At 35.4% G+C, this 21,028-nt stretch overlaps 1 protein-coding gene across 1 annotated transcript in view; it reads left to right on the top strand.

Annotated features, from left to right (window-relative positions):
• The window catches only part of ADAMTS6 (ADAM metallopeptidase with thrombospondin type 1 motif 6), a 152,743-nt gene that overhangs the window by 105,930 nt on the left and 25,785 nt on the right, over window positions 1–21,028 (top strand). Inside the window, exons 15-20 of the mRNA XM_082074507.1 lie at window positions 3,029–3,131; window positions 4,275–4,408; window positions 6,307–6,430; window positions 7,622–7,702; window positions 12,021–12,184; window positions 13,864–14,002. Of these exons, the coding sequence (XP_081930633.1) occupies window positions 3,029–3,131; window positions 4,275–4,408; window positions 6,307–6,430; window positions 7,622–7,702; window positions 12,021–12,184; window positions 13,864–14,002 (745 nt within the window). The remainder of the gene's footprint in view (window positions 1–3,028; window positions 3,132–4,274; window positions 4,409–6,306; window positions 6,431–7,621; window positions 7,703–12,020; window positions 12,185–13,863; window positions 14,003–21,028) is intronic.

Below are 21,028 nucleotides of genomic sequence, written 5' to 3'. Positions count from 1 at the left end.
ATGTATCAGTTTGTGAAACTAATTTAACAGTACTTGAAGTATCAGAAACCAGAATTTAATCTGCAGGACTAGGAAAACCAGATAAAATATCAAGAAGGCAGGAACATTGTATGAGGAGCTTTGCTCCCACAGTTGCTTTAGCTGCTCCCAGGTATTCGCAGTCTTGTCTGCAGTTCTTGGCAGCAATGAGATTCCAGACTATGGATACCTATGTGTAATTGGTTTTCTGTCAGACTGCCAGACCTGTGTTCAAAAAGAAAAGAGAATACAAATAGTGATTTCAGCCGTTTAAATTGTTGTGGAAACTGAATTGATATTTAGTAGACTGAAAGAAAGACTTGACTTCGCTTAGGAGATCAACTTGTACAGCCCCTCTTGCTCAAATTTGTTGCCCAGGATTGTGGCCAGACAGGTTTTGAATATCTCGAAGGAGGGAGATTTCACCACCTCTTTGGGCACCCTGTACAAGTGCTTGGTCACCCTCACAGTAAAAAAATGTTTCCTGATGTTCAGGAGGAAACTCCTGTGTTTCCATTTGTGCCCATTGCCTCTGGTCTCATCATTGGGCACCACTGGAAAGAGCCTGACTCCATCTGCTTTACACTCTCCCTTCAAATATTTGTACATATCAATGAGATCGCCCTAAGCCTTCTCAACCTTCAGGCTGAGCAGTCCCAGCTCTCTCAGCCTTTCCTCCTATGAGAGGTGATCCAGGCTCTTTGTGGCCCTTCATTGGACTCTCTCTAGCATGGTCATGTCTCTCTTGTACTGAGGAGCCCAAAACTGAACACAGTACTGTTGGTTTGACCTCACCAGTGCTGAGTAGAGGGGAAGGATCACCCCACGAGACCTGCTGTTGGCACTCCTAATGCAGGCAGGACACCATTAACTATCTTTTCCACAAGAGCATATTTCTGGCTGATGTTCAACCTGGTGTCCACCAGGGCCTCTAGGACCTTTTCTGCAAAGCTGCTTTCCAGCTGGTTACCCCTAGCATGTATGTACTGGTCCATGGGGGCTGTTCCTCCTCAGGTGCGGGACTTTGCACTTCTACTCGATGAACTTCATGAGGTTCTGTGGGCCTGTTTTTTCAGCCTGTCGAAGTCCCTCTGGATGGGACACAACCCTCTGGTGTATCAACTACTCCTTCCTGTTTTGTGTTATCAGCAAATTTGTTGAGGGTATACTCTTTACCATCATCAAGATCACTTATGAAGTTATATTGTTGCCTCAAAATATACCCAAGGTCAGCATCAAACAGGAGAACTAAGATTATATCTCAAAGATCAGATTGCAAGATTTTTTTTTAAGACTGTAAATATGGGAGTCTTACTCCTTCTTTCCGAGTTTTCATGTTTTATTGTTTTGTCCTAGTATAACTATTTAGAAAAAGGATTTTGTGGATGGGGTGGGGAGAGAATAGGGTGATTCAATTCACTTTTAATGGGAAATTGATACAGTTAAAATAGCAGCCATGAATTTGTACCTAAGCAAGTGGGACTGAAGAATAGGGTGCAGTGGCCAATATCAGAGAGGTTCAGACTTAAGTGCTATGGTAGATCAAGGCTGGTCATTCTACTGCTTGGAGAATATGATGCAAAGAGGCAAATTTAATTTGTGTTACTATTAAAAAACTGAATAAAATTCTTATTTTATTTACATACAGTTATTTTGTATTGTCACTGTTAAGATCTGAAGGATTATTGAATCAAACCAGTAACACTACTTTTTTTTTACTGGTAAATGTATTATGTTTAAAAAGGTATTTTTAATTTGAAGAACATAATAGAATGATTTATAAAGAAAGTTTAAAATTTAAATACTGTCTCGTGTCCATTATTTTCACTTATATCACAACAGCTTCAACATTGCAGAAAAAATTTGCAGTTTCTGAATGAAATTAAAATGGACTGTCTGTTACAGGAGCTTGAATAATATATACTGAGAATCATAATTTCTCTATTAATATTTTCATTGTGCAGTACATTTTTATCATGCATGTTTATTGCAACCCTCTCACTTGAATGCATTTCAGATTCCTGAAAATTGCTGACTGGCTTAGATGTATATGAAGACAAGTAAAGCTGCCATAAAATGAACTCTTGCTCATAAAATAGTAATTCCTGGCAAACATTTTTTTTTCCTCCTTCAGTATAAAAATTATTTTAATCTGTATTTGAAATACTTTGTGTGATGAAGCTTGCAATTTCAGCAGGTTCTTAAAATATTGATAACAATGTTTAATGTGCTATCTAAATTCTGAGTGTATTCAAGATGGTCATCTTTATTGGTTTGAACCTGCTGATGAAAAATATAAGAAGTAGCAAAGAATCCTCTTTTTCCTACAATTCCTTCCAAGATGAATTTCACATCTACCCTTATGCCAAGTAAAAAAGATATTTTGCAGTTCTGTAATTGGTAATGCAAAGAAATGAAAATTTAAATGAAGGCAGTTTTTACTTCTCTGTGCTCAGAGACTTAAAACTCCAAGTCAAATATGACATCTATTCCCATTCTCAATCTTAGCACAATCCTTTTGCAAGGCTACAATAAGCAGAGATTATATAGCTCTCTAGAAAGTGTCTTAATTTTTTTTCTAAATGATTTAATAACATGTCTCAGTACAGCTGCTTGGTACAGTATCACTGAGCCTTAAAGTCTTTTTTAATTTTTTTTTTTCAACTGTTTTTAATGTGTATTTATAAGGACGTAGTTGATGGATTGATAATGAAGCATAGTTTACATGATTCTGATTGTCCAGGGTTATGGAAACTGTTCAGTTACTTCATGCCAGCCTAAGTATGCAAAGTAGACTCTTCAACTGTAAAGCAATAAATCAAGTTTCAGAATCAGAGCCATGAGCTAAAGCTTGGAACCACCTCCTAGTCTCTTGCATGATTATGTTTGCAATATGAAAATATAAGCATTTCTTTTTATGTTGATACTTGGAAGAAAGTAAGCTTTTTTTGTTTGGTTGTTTTTTTTTGTTTTGTTTTGTTTTGTTTTGTTTTTGTCTTTGTTATTTTAGCCATGTCCTTCAGGATCCCGTGATTTTCGAGAAAAGCAATGTGCGGATTTTGACAATATGCCTTTCCGGGGAAAGTATTATAACTGGAAGCCCTACACTGGAGGTAATGGTTAGTTTTGCAAAACTGTTATTGTATGTGAAGTCTTCAAAATTATAAACGTGTTATATAGAGAGTAATGTTTGTAAATATAATGTTTTTTTTTTTTAAATGTAATGAGCTAAGCTTGCTAAGCTTGTACTTTTGTCAATTGCTGAAAATGTTTTAGGAGAGCCATCTCTATACTGGTAGAGTTTTGTATTACTGTGAAGGTGGGTGAGCATTGCTGTAGGGACTCCACTTTAAAAATACAGAGCCCTTCTCCACCTGCAGTTGCAGTAGAAGTAGAGATTACATAGGTGATCTCTAAGTGCCTTTCATACTGCAGTGATGATTTCAGTATAAAAAAACCTCACAATGTTTTCCTTCGTTAATGTCAGAATGTTAGAAAAAGGAGAAAGATGTAAAAGCATTTATAAATGTCTTTAAATACTACTTCAATAACTGAATAATAGATAATTGCACTGTAAAACAAAATGATATTTTGCAGCAGGGAAGAGGGCTGTAATTAATTTTTGAGACCGTTTAATCAAGTTTAGTTATGTATCTGTTGTTCGAAGTTCGAAGGTTGCCCCTTTATTATTACTTTTTTTTTTCCTGTTCTAAACCCTGAGGGAGTAAGTCCATGTTTTTCCTTGTGTTTTTGTATTTCATTGACTTGAATGGTTTTACTCTTAGTTTTTTATAATAAAAGCCTAAAAAGGATCATTGTGAGCATGTGCTCTGAGCTGTAGTGTAATTCAATAGGACTAAATTCCTCACTGAAATAATCTGATAGTGGTTTTGAAATTTACCCTGATATACTTCTAGCTCTACATTATTTTGTTATTCTTGTTTTTCAAATGGTGAAGTGGTATCCTTATTGTTTTAAATTGTTCAATAATCATTAGGATTGTATTAACATAATGGAATCATTATGGAGCGAGCCAACCTTGCCATACCTTACTATGCGAAATAATCTTTTTTGCAAGAAAGAAGAGTCAAGTAGAGAAATCAATAAAGGGAAGTTAAATAAAGTGTATACATTATATGTGTCAGGTATGAGATAAGATTACAAATTTTGGATCTGTTTATGCATATATATTTTTAACTAATTGTAAACTTTTCAAGACTTATGCTGGGTTTTTTTCATTTGTTTCTGTTATCCAGGTGGGGTTAAACCATGTGCTTTAAACTGCTTGGCTGAAGGTTATAATTTTTACACTGAACGTGCTCCTGCAGTAATAGATGGGACTCAGTGCAATGCTGATTCACTGGATATCTGTATCAATGGAGAATGCAAGGTTACAAATGTTTTATAAGTGCTTATAGATTACATTGTTGTGTCTGCTGCCTCCTATATTTAGTTACAGTACTTGTTTTTTACTTCTATGAAACAGGAGTTTTGACAGGTCAAGTTGTTACTGAAAAAGTAAGATTGAGAATAAAATATAGAGTAGATATTTGCATAAATTAGACAAAAATTTGAATTTCAGTAGCTTCTCACAGACATTCATAGAATCCTTCATTTTGCCTTATTTTTCTTGCTTTATGGTTTCTGTTGAATTGGTGGAAAGGGCAGTAGGACAACACTCTGGCTGAAAGGCAGAAAATGTGAATGTATAAATATGATTTTCTCTAATTAGTTCATCCTGTTTCAAATAATTCTGCTGTTAATATAATTGAAACAAAAAGTTGTCACTATTGCTCTGTAGTTCTAGGAAAATATGTATGAAGATGCAAGTATTTGTCATTTACTAAAAATCAGATTCTTTTTAAAGTTTCCTGTAGAACTGCATTCCATGAATTTGAATAGAGTTGGAGGTCTGTGCCACATTTTTGGTTATATACATCTTACTGCTTCACTTAAGTCTAGAACTCTGAACAGTTCTGGTGACTCTAAAAATTATTTGATTTCACTGAAACCACTAACATAACTAAAGCTTAACCTGATGCCTAATTATTTGCTAAATGGAGGGCTGAAGATGTATGTTTATTGAATAACATAATGAGAACAAAAGCATTTGCCATGTATTAGTAAGCTAACAACAACAAAAAAGAAAGCTCAAGAAATAACCTATGGAATTCTGGTGTACTTTATACAGAAGATGGTAGTAGTTTTGAGAAATATTTTCAAACTAAGAATCAGACTAAATCTCAAGTGGAGAAGAGCCATGTAATAAAATTGAGCCTCTGTCTTTTTGGTCAATCAGAAAGTCAAAGTGTAAATGTTTAGAATAATATTATTTTGTCAATTATTTTATGTATGTTAACTTATGACCTATGTATTGCCTGTTTGTAAGATGGTAGATAATAGTGCTAGACAGTAAACATAGTTATGTAGCTACATCCTTTTTTGTATAAATCCTGGAAAAGATTGGCAAGCTGCAGCATTCATTCTGTTTACATCCTACTCTTTCATTCTTTTTTTTTTATAAGGATCCAGCTGCCTCTGTTTTCATTATCTTTGTAATGGGTTGAATCAATAAGTTATAGGCAATCAATAATTGTTCACTGTACTTGTATTTCTCAAGTGGATAATCAGAAATGCAATGTACTTTTTATGATCAATTACAGGCAACTCTTTTTTCCAAAGGCTTTTGAATCCTATCTAATACAGCATGTAATTCAGCCTTTCACTAAGTTTCATTCTGTATTCATTCTTACAGTGAAGTCATTTACACTTTACATTTGAACTTACAAAAACAATTGCAAGTTTTGCCTGGAGGATGTGGAAATATGGTCTATGAAGCTGTAAATCGTTTTGGGAACAATAGTACTATGTATGCTGCGTAAATGTTTAAGTAACACATGGCAAAAGTTTACCTTAACAAAGCAATAGATGGAACACAGCTAGCTGCTGTGGTATCAAATAAAACCATCAGTAATCATTTACTGATAACTTTAGTAACTACATTGTTTGTAAACCACTGTGACATCCCTTCCTGAAAGTCACAGCAGAAATGCAAAGTACTTATTAATCAAGATTTGGTAACAACACAAGATGTGCATTGTTCTTCTTTCAAAATTTCTTGATTTGGTAAGGGAAAGCCCACTTAACAGTAACAACTATCAAAAAAGGAGTAGATAAAAAGAAGAACTGAATATTTCAGACTTGAGAGAAACACTTCAAAAAAACTATGTAGATAGTGATGCAATAAACCATAATCCTGTTAAAATATTTGTTCCTATCTGTTCTCAGCATGTAGGTTGTGACAATATTTTGGGGTCTGATGCTAAGGAAGATAGATGCCGTGTTTGTGGGGGAGATGGGAGTACATGTGAAGCCATTGAAGGTTTCTTCAATGATTCATTGCCCAGAGGAGGTATGCACATATATGTCCATTCTATTGCACAATACATTTACATGACTGGTTAGCAAATAACAGTGCCGCATTGATTTCCAGCATGGCATCACTGCTGATCATTCACTTTGACTCCTTTTGCCTCATCGTTTATGTTTTCCGTATTAGTTTGGATTTATGTCAAATACAACAAGTTTCATTACTGAATACTTGGTGTTTAATGCACTTTATGAATAATGCTGTGTATGATTTTAATGTGTATGGTATGATCTGATATTTAGTCATACATGAAATTTTAGAATAGAAAGAATCCAGAAATGTCTCTTTAAGTTCGTCTTTTTAAGAGCTCAGAGAATGTGTAAGGGCAATTCATTTGAATCTGAGCTCAAAAAAGACAATATTATTTTTGCAGTCTTAGTGTTATCAGTTTTGGGCTCCCAAATACAGGAAAAGGATTGTTGCATTGGATCAGTGAGGGACCACAGAGATGATTGGCGTCTGGAGTGCTTGCACCTCCATGAGGAAAGGCTGAGAGAACTGGGCTTATTTAGCCTGAAGAAGAGGAGATTTGTGGGGACCTAGAAGGTATCGGCCTTCCAATATCTATGAGGAGTTTATGGAGAAGTCAGAGCCAGGCTTTTCACAGTGATGTGTACATGGTGGGAGAAGACACAATGGCTATAAATGGAAACAAGACAGGTGCTGAGTGAATGGAAGGAAAGCTTTTTCCCCAGGAAGACAATCCAGCAGTGGATCACATTGCCCAGAATGGTGTTACAGTTCCACCTTCAGAGTTTTTGATGACCCAGCAGGATAAAATGCTGAGTAACTGGGTCTGGTCTCCTAGCTGGCCCTGCTTGCTGCAGAAGTTGCACTAAATGACTCTCCAAGGTCCACTCCAACCTGAATTATCTGGTGATTCTATGGTCATTTTATATGTTAATTACTTGTGATACACTGTTGGAAAGACTTTGTTAGCACTTAAAAAAAGGAATTCCTGAGTACATGGTAAGTTCTTGCTCTCGCTTTCAAATTTTTGTATGAAATTTAAAGAGTTTTTCTTTATATCGCATGAAAGAAAATGTTCAACTGCATTTGAAACCTATATCTCATATTAATTTTTTGGTAGTAAATAATTCAGTAATGATTCATTTCATGACTAATATTGATTAATGTAAACAACAACAAATAAAATTTACCTTTGTCCTGTAGGCTATATGGAAGTGGTTCAAATTCCAAGAGGTTCTGTGCACATTGAAATAAGAGAAGTGGCAATGTCAAAGAACTATATTGGTAAGAACATAGTTTAAATAGCAGACTGTTTTTAAGTTAATGTTGTGATTTGAAGGTACATTTTCTGGTTTGGCCAAACCATACACGCCATAGAAGCAGCAGAGGAAATAATTAGCTGTTGATATTAGGTTGTGATCAGACAGTTGCAGTAGTTGGTTAGGATGTATTCTCTTCAATGGAGCTAATGAAATGCATTGCTATAGTTATGGTCTCAGGCTTGAGCTGAAGTGGATGCGCAACACTCAAATGATCTACTGTCCCACTCTGAGGTAACGTCTTCCATCTGGGAAGTCTCTGATCTTGGGGGATTATAAACTTTCTAAACCACAATTTTATTATTGGAATGATTATTCATCCACATCCACAGCCATAGTTACTAAGTTACTTAAATGCTAACAATACTGTCCCCGTATCTTCAGGCAATTTAATGTATTAATTGCACAGTATTTCTGTGCTGCTATGTTGTGTGGACTAGATGGTGTCCCTGTTTTATAGATAAGGCAAATGAGGTGCAGAAAAACTAGGTGCTTAACTGAGCTCATTCAGGAAGCCTGTTGTAAAGCACAGAATTAAATTAAAATTCCCATATTTTTCCTTTATTTAAAGACAGCTAAATTTGCTTTCCGTTTTTTGTTTTGATTTGTTTTGCTTTTAATACTGATATGTACAAATCTGGCTTTGTTGAACTCAGGACATGCATTTCTGAAAGTCTCTGTACCCTGATTTGTATATAGGTCAGCTCAAAGTAGTGCAAGAACACCCATTTCCTAGTAAAAAATAGATACGAGAGCTGATTAATTGTACAACAAATTTAACAGATTAGCACAACCAAAAGCTATAACCTGTTTAGGCTGAACAGCAGCTGATGAGACTACTTTTGTCAGTATGTACTCCATGTAGTCAGTATATATGTATGTATATATAATACTAACATGTTGGAAAGGATTGATGCCTGTGTGAGTTAGAAGGGCAATTATCCTCCTACATACATTTAGTCCTAAATTGATTCTATTGATAATAATTATACCTGTTGTTGTTGGATGCCTACTTTTCTTTCTTCCTGCCTCCACCCTTCTGTAATTCAAGTAGATAATGAGTCAGGAAAAGCATTTAGATTGGCACCATCTGTATAAAATGAATGAAAAATGTAATTTTCTTTCTTAAATAAAAAATACAGGCAACTTAATTGTTATTTAATCTGTCCAGAAATCTAAAGTGGTGCATACACACTTTTTTTTATGTGCTTGTCACAATTTCAAGGGGTTTCCTCAGTTTCAGGCTCTCCCTTCACAGCCTTACCTCATGTCACAAGAAGCCCTGACTACACAAATGGGGGATTCTTCTCCTTCACTAGTTTTGTTGTGTTTCCAACTTTCAAAGGTACCACTATAGCCTAATGAAAGATAATCTTACTAAGTCACAGAGACCATTTAATTTTGCAATGGGATGTTTTATTTTGTGAGTGTGGACCAGATCCTGGTTTAGTATCACCTATTTCTGGGAAAAGGAAGGCTTCTAATTTGTCTGCTCCCTTAAAAGAACTATACAAGAGCAATGGTAGTTAAAAATCACTGTATTATGTTAAAATAAATACCTCAAGGATATTTTATGGATATTTCTTTAGTGGCAGTGTCCACTTCACAGCTCCTTCCCTGTCTTTATGGAGTTGCTTCTGTTCCAGGACAACTGCTTGTGTGGCCACACCATGAACCAGATTAGAGAACTGACTCAGCTGAAAATAACCATTTGCACTTATATTTTATGTGTAGTGCTGCCAAATATGTGATCACAGTGTAAGAAATCAATTTTTCCTTTTGGATATACACACACAAAAAAGAAAAAACAACTCTGTTCTTCTGTAGCCGTCATGTTGACTTCTTTGTTAATTTCAGTTAGCAGGCTTTAAATGAACTCGCAATAAACATCTCATGGTTCCATAGAAACTAAGATCCAATTCTTTTGCAGGCCATGACCTCAAGTTTAGGCTGCAGGTAGACAGCTGGCAATTCAGTTAGCCCAGTCAATGCCTGTCCTCTCTTCCCATCTCTGGCTAATAATAATTTGGCATTTTAAACTGATCTGTCCATAAAATAAGACAGCAACAACAAAATACCTATTTCCAGAGCTGCTGAAAAGGTGTGTATTTGGTAATGCTGTTATCTTGCCTTAAACGGCTTGATCTGGGGTGATGTCTTCCCTTATATTCCCCTTATGCAACAGGGTGTTGTGTGCTAATATTCTATGGGCTTCCTCCATTCTGATGTTCTCACAAAGGACTCAATTAGGACATTAACTTGTTCATTCTGTCTCATATGCTAATAGCATTATGCCACTGCATCACCATTGTCATGTAATTATATTATTGGAATCCTATTCACAATGGCGTGGCCTTCACCTATGCTTAACAACTGACATTAGGTAAATCTGTTTATAGAATGCAAATATACTTCTATTTGGCAGTCAGAGAGGTGAAAAAGGAACTTCTTTGCTTCTGGGTATTCATTGGTTTAAGTGTAAATAACATACATATAACTGATAGCATATAATTTCAGAATTATTAAGTATGTAAAAATAGGATGTTGACTTGTGTTCATTTATATATCTCACTGTTGTTTGTATGCCTCAAATAATATAAATAAATAATTCACTTTGTTATTTGCTCTTAGTAGATATTAGACATGCTGACAAGAAAATGTTTGGGATTGAGTGGCACAGTAAGAGAGACTTTAATATGTCCTGGTACTTTTGGGAGACCCTGTGAGCTTTTAATTAAGCTAGATTTTGTAAAAGCAGGTTGGATAGAAATTTTGGCTATGTGGAAACAGGACCGCTAATAAAACAAAATGCTGATGTTCAGCTGTAACAGTTATTTCATATACCCATGTAAAATAGTGAAGTACTGTTCCTTTCTTTGGTACAGTACTGATTGCAATTTGTCTTGTTCTCCTATATCTACTTTTTTCACTATCTCCTCCTTGTACTACAAAACCTATACAGACAATAAGAAATCTGATTACTTTGAGACTTCCAGATAAGTGAATGTGTCAGCACTAGTTTCTTCACCCAAAGCACATGACCGTTTCCAAAGTAAACCCAGGGAAGTCAGTGGAATAAAATTCATGCTATGGAAAGACATTACTTTTCAGACCTTATGTTACTGATGGAAATGGTTACTAATCCCTGCTGAATATGGCTGTCACCAACAGAAAATTACTGCCTCCCCAGCTATCTCCTGTTCATATAAATGCTCTCTGATCTGTTTTAAAAAATTTGAGCATCAAGACATTTTCCCTAACTGTTTAAGATAAACCATCTGTTCACACAGATGTAGTTGAGAAAAAAGCTTGACCGTAAGTTGTTTTATTCCCTATGATTGTGATGTTTGTTCCCTTCCCAGTAATGTCAGTTATTTGTCTCAACAGAACATGACATGGCTGTTTGATCATATATTTCCAACCATAATTTTGCCTTTAAGAACATGTTTTTATTTGAAGTAAATATGAATACTGAATAACTTGATAATCTTCACCTTAAGTCAAGAAGTCAATATCTAATTAACAGAACAGTCACCTTAAGATACAAAGTTATTTTCACATTTAGAAGCTTAATCTAATATTATTAATAAAATATCAAATACAGATCCCTGAACAGTATGTGCTTGTCCAGCCTAATTGATTGGTTAGCTAAATAATTAATGTTTTATCTGCAGTATTTTTGTGGTTTAAGGCTGAAAATTAGGGATAATACAACATTTTATAATATTTAAGTATCTAGTATTTGGGTTTGTAGTAGAAATGTCTTAGACTTACACTTTAAGAAGAGAAAAAGAACCAGCGGACAAAGACGACAAAGCAACAGCTGATTGGGACCATACGTCAGATTCTAATTTCCTTCTCTTTTTTTTTACCTCTGTACATTATCTGAGTTACATATCCCATACCCCAACTTATTAATCCAAAGACTAGATTGATAATTGATTACACATTTGAGACCTGCATATACCTTACATAGCATACATTGCACATGTTTGGAAATTGAAGGTGTATTGCAAGCTGCATGAGGCATTCTGTTTTGTTCCATATAGCACCTCTATCTTTAAATCTGCAAAGTATACCTGCACATTGGAGGTTATTGCAGGGGCAATATTGTCAAACTGCATGAGCGATATTTTGACTAAGACTGGTTTTATATTGCTTGAAAAAATAGTGATGTTGAGCTAAGCTCACATAGTTCTAACAGATTAGTAGATTAATTTGAAATGGCTTCTCCATTATAAATGCTGCTTCCAATTTTTAGGTGGCTTGTATTTTTTTTTAAGCTTTAAAATCTGAAGAGGATGACTACTATATTAATGGTGCCTGGACTATTGACTGGCCAAGAAAGTTTGATGTTGCTGGAACAGCTTTCCATTACAAGAGGCCAACAGATGAACCAGAGTCATTGGAAGCACTGGGCCCTACTTCAGAAAATCTCATAGTCATGGTAAAGTTATAATTAACATGTTTCTGATATTTGAAATATCTATTTGTGTTATGAGAAAAGACAAGACTGTGAATAAAATGTTTTCTCAAACAGTATACAACTCATGTAGCTGGGACTTGGCATTTGTGTTTTAATGCAGCTTTCCTACCTTTCAAAACTGACTGGCAAACATTGTGATGAAAAAAGTTGATGAAAGAAGTCAGAAAAGCCCCAGGAAATCTCACAGAAAACTCCCCTTCTCTGTCAAGTGTGTTTCAGAAAATGGTAGCCAACATTGTGAATGGGGCATATAGTGTGTCTCTGCATAATGCTGATAGACGGAAGTGTTGAGATATAGCATGGCAGTTCTTGACAGCTCTGTAGATGTCAGTGGTTTTAAGCCTGGTCTGAGTGTGAACCACATTCATAGCACAAAAAGTATCATGATTTGACCCGTGTTAAAGTGTGTTACTGTGACACACATTGCTCTGAACAGATTCTACAAAGTATAAGAATGTAACAGAAGATGTGACCAGAGTCCTGATACCCTGTCTCTGACAGCAGGCCATAGTAAGCCCACTGTTTTGCTACTGTGTTGAATATAAGAACAAGGTGATACTTGCCCACTATATTCTTTTAGCTTCTAGATTTGCAGTTCAGGGATTCTTGAGCCACATATAGAATGCTTGTTGCCTGGTTATTCACATTTTAGGTAGCATTTTCAAACACCTGAATCCTCATTTTCCTGCTGTAGCTGTGGATAAGTTGGAGAGTCCATACAGAATGCATTACAGAATTACTGTAGTCCTCATTCTCATTCAGTCAGTGCCACTAACTTTCTTACTGAAAGTTCTCTGCTCTTTTGTCCAATGCAGACAGGCAAATATGCCCCTGCAAAATATCACAGAAGGTAGAAGGGGCTGAGAAGAAGCTCAGAGACATGTCAGATTACTGCCTCTAACATGAAATATTATTAGCAACAGAAAGAAGACATTTGATAGAGAGTCAGAGGCTAGTGTTGGACAGGTGGTGTGTGGAAGTGGAGTTCAAATGTGAGGGTAGACAAAAACTCATGGTGATTGTTGCAATTCTATATCACCTGCGGTGACATGGCTGCAGTGACAGTTTTGATATTCCTTTAAAAGAATCACTCATGATTCCACCAAGTTGTGCTGTTGGCTATTGCATTAGGGGAAAACAATTATTTCAGCAACAGTCTGTTACTGTTAGTATTATTACTATTATTGTAGTCAATAGAAGTGCAGACAAGGGCAGAGCTAGGTTCATAACTACTGTTAGTAGCTCCTCACAAGATTTCAGTGAGGAATGCCGCATGTTTGCACAGTGATGTCCTTAAACAACTTTTGACTTCACATAATTATTCAGCTATCAAATTAATTTCCATTAAGAGAGTAATTTTATGAAAATTGGCTTTTTAGAACAATAAAATAAATATTTAATAGAATTATGAAGTTATGTTAAGGGGGGTGAAGACAAAAAGACAAAATTTGCCTTAGACAATAACACTTTTGTATATGTTTTAGAAGTCCAGATTCTTTTGGGAATACCTGAACGATCTACTATGGCTTTATTACTTTTTTTCTTTTCCACAGGACATAACACATACCTAGATTAAATGTCACTGTAGTTGCCCTCTGCTTGCCTGTTTTAATGGTATAACCAGTTGTTTTCAACTACAGATTCTGCTACAGGAACAAAATTTGGGTATAAGATATAAATTCAATGTTCCCATCTCTCGCACTGGCAGTGGAGACAATGAAGTTGGCTTTGCATGGAATCATCTGCCTTGGTCAGAATGTTCTGCCACTTGTGCTGGAGGTAAGATACCAGGCAGTCAAGCTCCAGGGTAAACTGAATTGCAAGATACAGTTTGCTACATTATTACCTAGGTAACTAATTGAAAACATTTCTTTCAGATGTGCTTCAAACCTTAATTTAGTGAAAGAACATTTATCACAACAGATTTTGTTGTTTTCAAGTACGTCTAATATGTTTGAGTGTTTTTGTTAAATAGAGGGTATCAACATGGTGTGTCTGTCTGCTGATGCTTCTTCTGAGATCCTCTTGAAGCTGGCATATTTCCTTTTCGTAGGAACTTTCTTGATAAAGGACATCAGAAGTTTTAAGTAAGGAAATTTAAAACTGGAAGGCAAATAACACAACTGTAAATAAAGGGATTTATCTATCTTTATGTGTCTGTAGGTGTGCTTCACATGATTCTAGTCTGCCCTCCTATCCTCTGGCCACCAAAGTTTAGGATGCGTACTGGCAGTTCCTCTGTAGCAGATGATAACGACTACCCAGCTCATAGCAGTGTCTGAGAATTGTTGCCCTTTGGCAACAGTGGGGGATTTGTGGGTTGTCCCATGTGATTCATCATGGGTGCCTTTTGCCCACAATTTACTATATTCCTAATCCTCCCTCTAGTGGCCACCAATGCAATTCTTTACCTCTGGCTGGGAGAGCAGGACAGTTGGCTTCCTTCAAAGCCAACACCATTGCTGCTGCAAGGACTGGTGAGTAGAAGTGCTGTATGAACAGTATCTTTCTTCTCTCTGGAGATGGAATGCGTCTTCTCCCCAGCATACCTTGTTTTCAGAAGATATGGAAGAGTGCTTGAAATCCATCTTAGAATTTCAGTTTTCTATTATACTGTGCACTGTTCGTAGAAAGAAGACGACACCACCTTTTTGTGAAGAAACTTTGGACCAAATATTTGTCTCTTTTTTTTTTTTTTTTTCTTTTTTTTTTTCTTTTTTTTTTTTCTGGCTACTGAAGGTATCAATGTTTAGAACCTTCTTGACTCTTCTTTCTGCTGGAACCTGCTGTGGCTGTTTGCTGTTTAAATACAGCTATTTGCCTAGCCATATGTAATACACAAAGGACAGCACAAATTATCTTCTGTGCAGCTAAATAGGGCAAGTCTTGAAACAAAATAGAGGAAAGTTCCAACTTTCTCCAATATTTTTATTATTCATTTGTTGGATTCCTGAGTTACAGATTGCTTTTTAAACTACTATTTTAGTAATGATGAGTCTGGTAGGAAAAGGAAGATTTTAAAGATGTATAAAGAAAGGAAGTGCCTAGCTCATAGCAAAAGATTATACCAAGAACTTTAAGAGTACTGCCCAATCCTATTTTTATGATGGCAATGAGTTAATGATCTTTTTGAAGTCATGGGAAAATTCCCACTGATTTAGGTAAATGTAAGATTTTAGCCCTGGATCTTCTGTCATACAGGTCATTGTCATTTCACAGATTTGACAATATGCAATGGAAAAAGTAACTGGCTCTGAAGGAGTAGGCACTTGTCTAGGATAAAACATTTAACTTAATTGGTTAACTTCTAAGGGAAGATTTGTGAATCCCTGAAAACTACATACTTGTATTCATTTGAAACCTCGTTTTGGGAAATATTTTCTTCAGTAGCTTATGGTGGCTAAACCAGGCACTTTTCTCTCCTTTCTTTCAACTTAATATGAGAATATACTATGGTCACTTATTTTCACTGAGCTGCATGCTCAAGGAATAAATATTTTGTTGTCACTATAGTTCAAGTTAAAAACTGTATCTACTTTTTCCATATGGGTACCTGCTATTCCTCCACATTTTATGAAACACCTTTCACCATGTGCCAAAAGAAGACACAATTCTAAAAAGGAGCTGAGTCAGGGAAAAAGGGAGACAAAAGTTGTAGAGACAGAGACTGTAGCTGGAAAATTTGGTTAACATAAATATGCGTTGTTGAGAGAACTTAGAAATTAAACCACTACATGGCTTTGTTTTCTATAGGATTCATTATGAAGTCTGTTATTGAAGTTCTGTTTACTTGAACTCTGTCTTTAGAAGAGGCATTTTGCTCTACATCTAAGGATAACAAAATATAAAACAGTTAATTTCTCAATGAAAATCAAAAAAGAACAATAAGCATGTGAGAAGTACTAGTGTGGAAATTACTTTTTTATTTATGAGGTATAAAATAATTATATAGTGACTCTGGGACAGACTGTGAACAAGTTAAAGCCATCAGCATTTTTCTGCCTCTTACTGTAGTTGGTGTATCCCACCTGTAGTGCAAGGACTGATCAAGGTTTGATTATATGGTAACTCATCTTGATCCATGAAAGCTCTAGATGATGTAGAGCCAGTTATATTTTTTATATCGAAGCATAGGCTTTATGTCAGAGCTGTAAGCAACTCTAAAAATTCTAATTAACATATTTAACATCTGAATTTTAATGTTATGTCTTTTTGTCTAGGTGTACGTTACACTTAAAAAGCTGTTCTTAAAAGAGCATAAAATATGCACCTCCCTTCTAGCCTGTCTTAGTTTTGCAGAGTAGGAAGAGCATGGCAAATGGAATGGTAGTAAGTAGGACAGCTCAGTACAGTGCCAGAGCTCCCTTGTGTGACTCCTGTGTGGTGCTGAGCAGCTAAAAGCACACGTTGCAGTCTTACTTGCTAATTACCAATTCATCATTATATGGGTACCTTTCTGGAATGTCTGACCTCTGAAGCATGCAATGAATTTCATTGTTGCATGGAGTGTGTGTAGAGCACAGTATTCGGAAAACTCAGCCAGGCACCTGAAATCAGTGGACTCTTTCTACAGTAGACATTATACCTCTTCTCCCCTTGTATTTTTATAGAGTGATCTAAGAAAGAAATTAAAGTTTGTGAAACCAACACTTACATGTTTTGATTGCCTCTAAAAACCAGAAGGAAGTTAGTCTTTCATGAGAGATCGTCTGATGTGTATTTATTAGAGTGATTCACGTTAATGGGGAAAATAACAAAATATTCCGTAGTTTCTGTGCCAGGGAGCATCATGTTACATATAGTGAATCAAGCAGAAATCAAGTCACAAAGTCTGAGATTTATTTTGGTATTTTCTTAAGTTTTTCTAAAAATAAGTTATTCAGATTTACCAGGTAGTTAAAAAGGCTTGCCTGGTAACAGACAACTCTTTTATTTTCCTGGATTCGTGTACTCATATGTAGGATGAGAATATAATTTTGTTATTTCTAATATCTCTTAGTGTCTGTTCTTAGGCATGGAAATCTAGAATTGCAGCTTTTCTTTTTGCACACTAGAACCAGTATTTTTTATATTTAAAAACTTTTCTTTAAAATGCAAATTTATAATATCTGAGCTAGTTCTTCCTCTATGGGAACATTATGTACAACAGAAGTATGTGTATTCTCCATACTAATTCCCTTTTTTCCCTGAAAGTCCACTGTTCTACTTTGAGTCAAGGGTTTTCAGAAGGAAATTTTGTTACTATCTCATATAGGTCTTTATAGCTGGTGGACAAGACAACAATAAAACAATGCCAGAGAATACCAAAATGCACAGCGCAAGTTCATCTATACAGAGAAGTGTGGGAAAGTAGAGAACACAGGGAATTCAGAAGGATGAACAGTTCACTGAAATTCAGAAAAGATGACAAAACCAGAAGATTTTCTTTAAGAATCTGATTACTTTGTAATTTGATGAGAAAGTCTGAGGGAAAACTAGAATACATAGAAATGGGAAATAAAACAATAACATGAGGCCTGGAAATAAAAGAAAGTGATTAAATAGGAAAGGATTATATCACTCACATATCATAGAATTGCAGTTTATTTACTCTTGTGCCTGTCCTTTCTTTTATGTTTTCTTGTAGCTTTCCAAGGGTAAGTGTATGGCTTTGTCCAGATCCTGTGTTCTTAGCAAGGAAGGGAACAGTTAGTGATGATTTTTTAAAAAAATCCAACAAAGGAAAAAAAGACAAAAATCCTTCTGTGTCATTTTACTTTTGTATATGCTTAAAAATAAACTTCAATAAGTGCATACCCCCCTTTTAAAATTTCTTCTTAATAAATGCTTAATAAATTCTAGCAGTAAATGGCAACAAATGACATCCTTTGTTATCTGAAATTTACCAGGTGTTCCAAGCATTGGTCTTGATGTCATTCATTCTATTAGAGTTCATCTCCAGATGAGTTAAATGTCTTAGATATTAACGTTTGTTGTTTGTTTTGTTTGGTTTTGTTTGGTTTGGTTGTTTGGGTTTTTTTTTTGTTGTTGTATTTTTTTCTGAAATAGTCGGTATAGTATTATAAATGAATTGCTTGCTGCCCAGTTTTCTTTGCTGCTCATCACTCTGGTAGAGTGGTGCCTACTGTGTTTTTCTTTCATGCCCTCAGATGAATTATGGAACTGTCTTTAGACAAATAAAACATACTTGTCCTCATCAAGGCAAAAGTTTGGCTCTGTGATGAACATCTTGTGATCTGATGAGTGAGCTCAGAAAGTATGTCTGGGTTAACCAGCATGCACTAGTTTTAGTGATGCAGGTTTCACTATGTATTGGTACTGGCATCTTTGTAATTAATTGTTGCAATCACAAACCACAATTTTTGTTTTACTTTTAAAAATAGAGATAGCATTTACATGCCTGCAATTTTAATTGAAGAATAAAATATGCTCCATGTAATTTAAAAATTGGCTGCTGAAAGTCATGCAGACTATTTGTTAGTTGAAATCTGCAAAACATCCCAGGTCTCTGGAGATTATGGTCACTAAACCACTGAAGTTTTGTTTTCTCTTAGAATTGCATTGACCAGTCATGAGGACATTTTATGCCTTCTATTATAAACTATAAATCTGTAGATTTGAAAGTAGAATGTTTCTGTCTAACTGCTTCTAATTATTCCCGCAAGAGTTTAAATGAACTTGATTAGCTGTGCCTTTTTAGGTTATTTTAAGAGAGACCATATGCTCAGGGAAGAGTTAATAATTTAAAAATATTTTTTTCAAGGCCCACAGGGCTTAACCAAGATGTAGCTGTCATTTGGGTAAAAACTGTACTTTTTCCATTTCTTTTTCTTGTCTTAAAGTTAGAAGCTGAATTTTGTTTCTGAGATTTTGTTTTAAATAGCACTGTAATTAGACAGCCATGATGCAAAGTTTACGTGTTGTGTGGAAAGATGCTGCAGAACATTTTAAAACTGGATTAATACATCTCCTGACATGGATTAAAGATTCTTCTCTGTGTGAGTGAGAAGTGGTGAATATCCTACGGGTGATATGCTACCTGACCAGTGTTCAATAAATAACACGTCTGACTTAAATTCTTTTGAAAATGAAGCAGTGATACCTTGTGTTCATAGTACTTCAGAATACTTTCCTAGTACATAGATCCTCAGAAATTAGTTTACTGAGGCTGCCAATTTTTAGTGAAAGCCTAGAAGGAAATGTGTCTGAAGCCAGCAGAAAATGTAGTGAAAACATAACATTAATATCCATGCTATCCCATAATTATATTTGTGAGAATGGTATGCATCATTAAAATGCTAAATTCTGAAGTATTTATAAATTATTATTTTAAAGCAATTATATTTGAGGGAAATATCATTATGAAGGCAACATGCAACCTATTTTATCTGCCACAAAAAGAATTCAGGCAGCTTGTGATATAAAGGATGAATGATTATTCATCAGTTGGAGATGAACACAAATTGTACGCCAGCTAGCAGTGCCATGTTACTAGTATTGCTGTTTATCTAGACCCTTTAATTACTATTTCTAATCATGGTGAAGTTTAAGTATAAATTTGCAAAAGAAATACTCCTGTTCGGGCTGTCAGATCTGATTTTATATCTGTTGCCAGTGTTTGCATAGATTATGGAATTTAAAGTGAATTACCTTGTCATACCTTCTCAGATATTTAGATCTTCCACTTACTTGTCAAGAACCAAAGGAAGTGATTATAAATCTGGTAAACTTTTTTTTTTTTTCTCTTTTATGCTGCAATTGTTATGTCTACTAAAATAGTACTAAACGAGTAGAGAACTGAGGAAAATAATCTCTCACTCTGTGTGTCTTTATATATATAAATATACTTGTATGTAAATAACAACATTGAGCTACTAACTGATTTGAAATTTTGAAAAAAATTATAAAGATCTAGAAATAAGTGACAAATGGGGCCAAGAGTAGCATGATAGATCATGCTTGACTAGCCAGATATATTTTAATATATAACTAATTTTCTAGACCAAGGAAATGTAGTAGATTCATTGATCTAGACTTAAGTTTTTGTTGTAAGCTAAACCTAAAAGAGAATTATAAATTATTACTGAACAAGAGGCATGTTTAAAATGTAAATTACCAGGCCAAAAGGCAATGAGCCTAGTGGGCTTCTTAAAGATGTTTCACATGACTCATGAGACTTCAGTTTTTCTTGTTTTGATGGCAGCATAAAAAGTAGAAAGCTCTGATGAAATTTGGTGACAGTGCAGCACTAGGAGACATGTGGGGAAGACTGGGATATGTTGTAGTCATTATAAAGGCAGATTTGAATTTAGGATGTGTTTATTTAAAAGTGCTAATGGCACTGGATAAAACACTAGTAAAATCCCTCTGGAGTACTGGGGACAGTTATTATTGTGGCTGTAATAAACCCAGATGTGAGGAGTTGTACAGAAGGGTGGTGAGGAATGTTGCATCTAACAACACAGAAACTGCAAGAGTTAACTTTATTGTGTTAACCAAGTCATTTAAACTGAAAGAATGTTTTGACTTGTGGCAGCCACAGGTGTGAAGTTCAGAGGAAAAAAAATGCACCTGGGCATAAAGTGGAACTTCATCAGTTTATGGTTCCCAGCAATGGAAGGGTGTTGCTTCTAGCTGTGTGTTCAAAGTTCCTGTGTTCCAAGGTTATTTAATTGCCCTTATAGTGCAAGATCTCACTGAATTTCAGTCTTGTATCATTTCGTATAATTGAAATATTAAGTGCTGAGGATGCTATAAATGGAACAACTTTACGTGAAGCTCTAAAATCTTTGATACCTGATGAAT

The sequence above is a fragment of the Streptopelia decaocto genome (genome assembly GCF_964273445.1).
Source record: "Streptopelia decaocto genome assembly, chromosome: Z".
Lineage (NCBI taxonomy): Eukaryota > Metazoa > Chordata > Aves > Columbiformes > Columbidae > Streptopelia > Streptopelia decaocto.
Note: the sequence above shows the minus strand (reverse complement) of the source record. Positions and strands in the feature narration are given on the sequence as shown.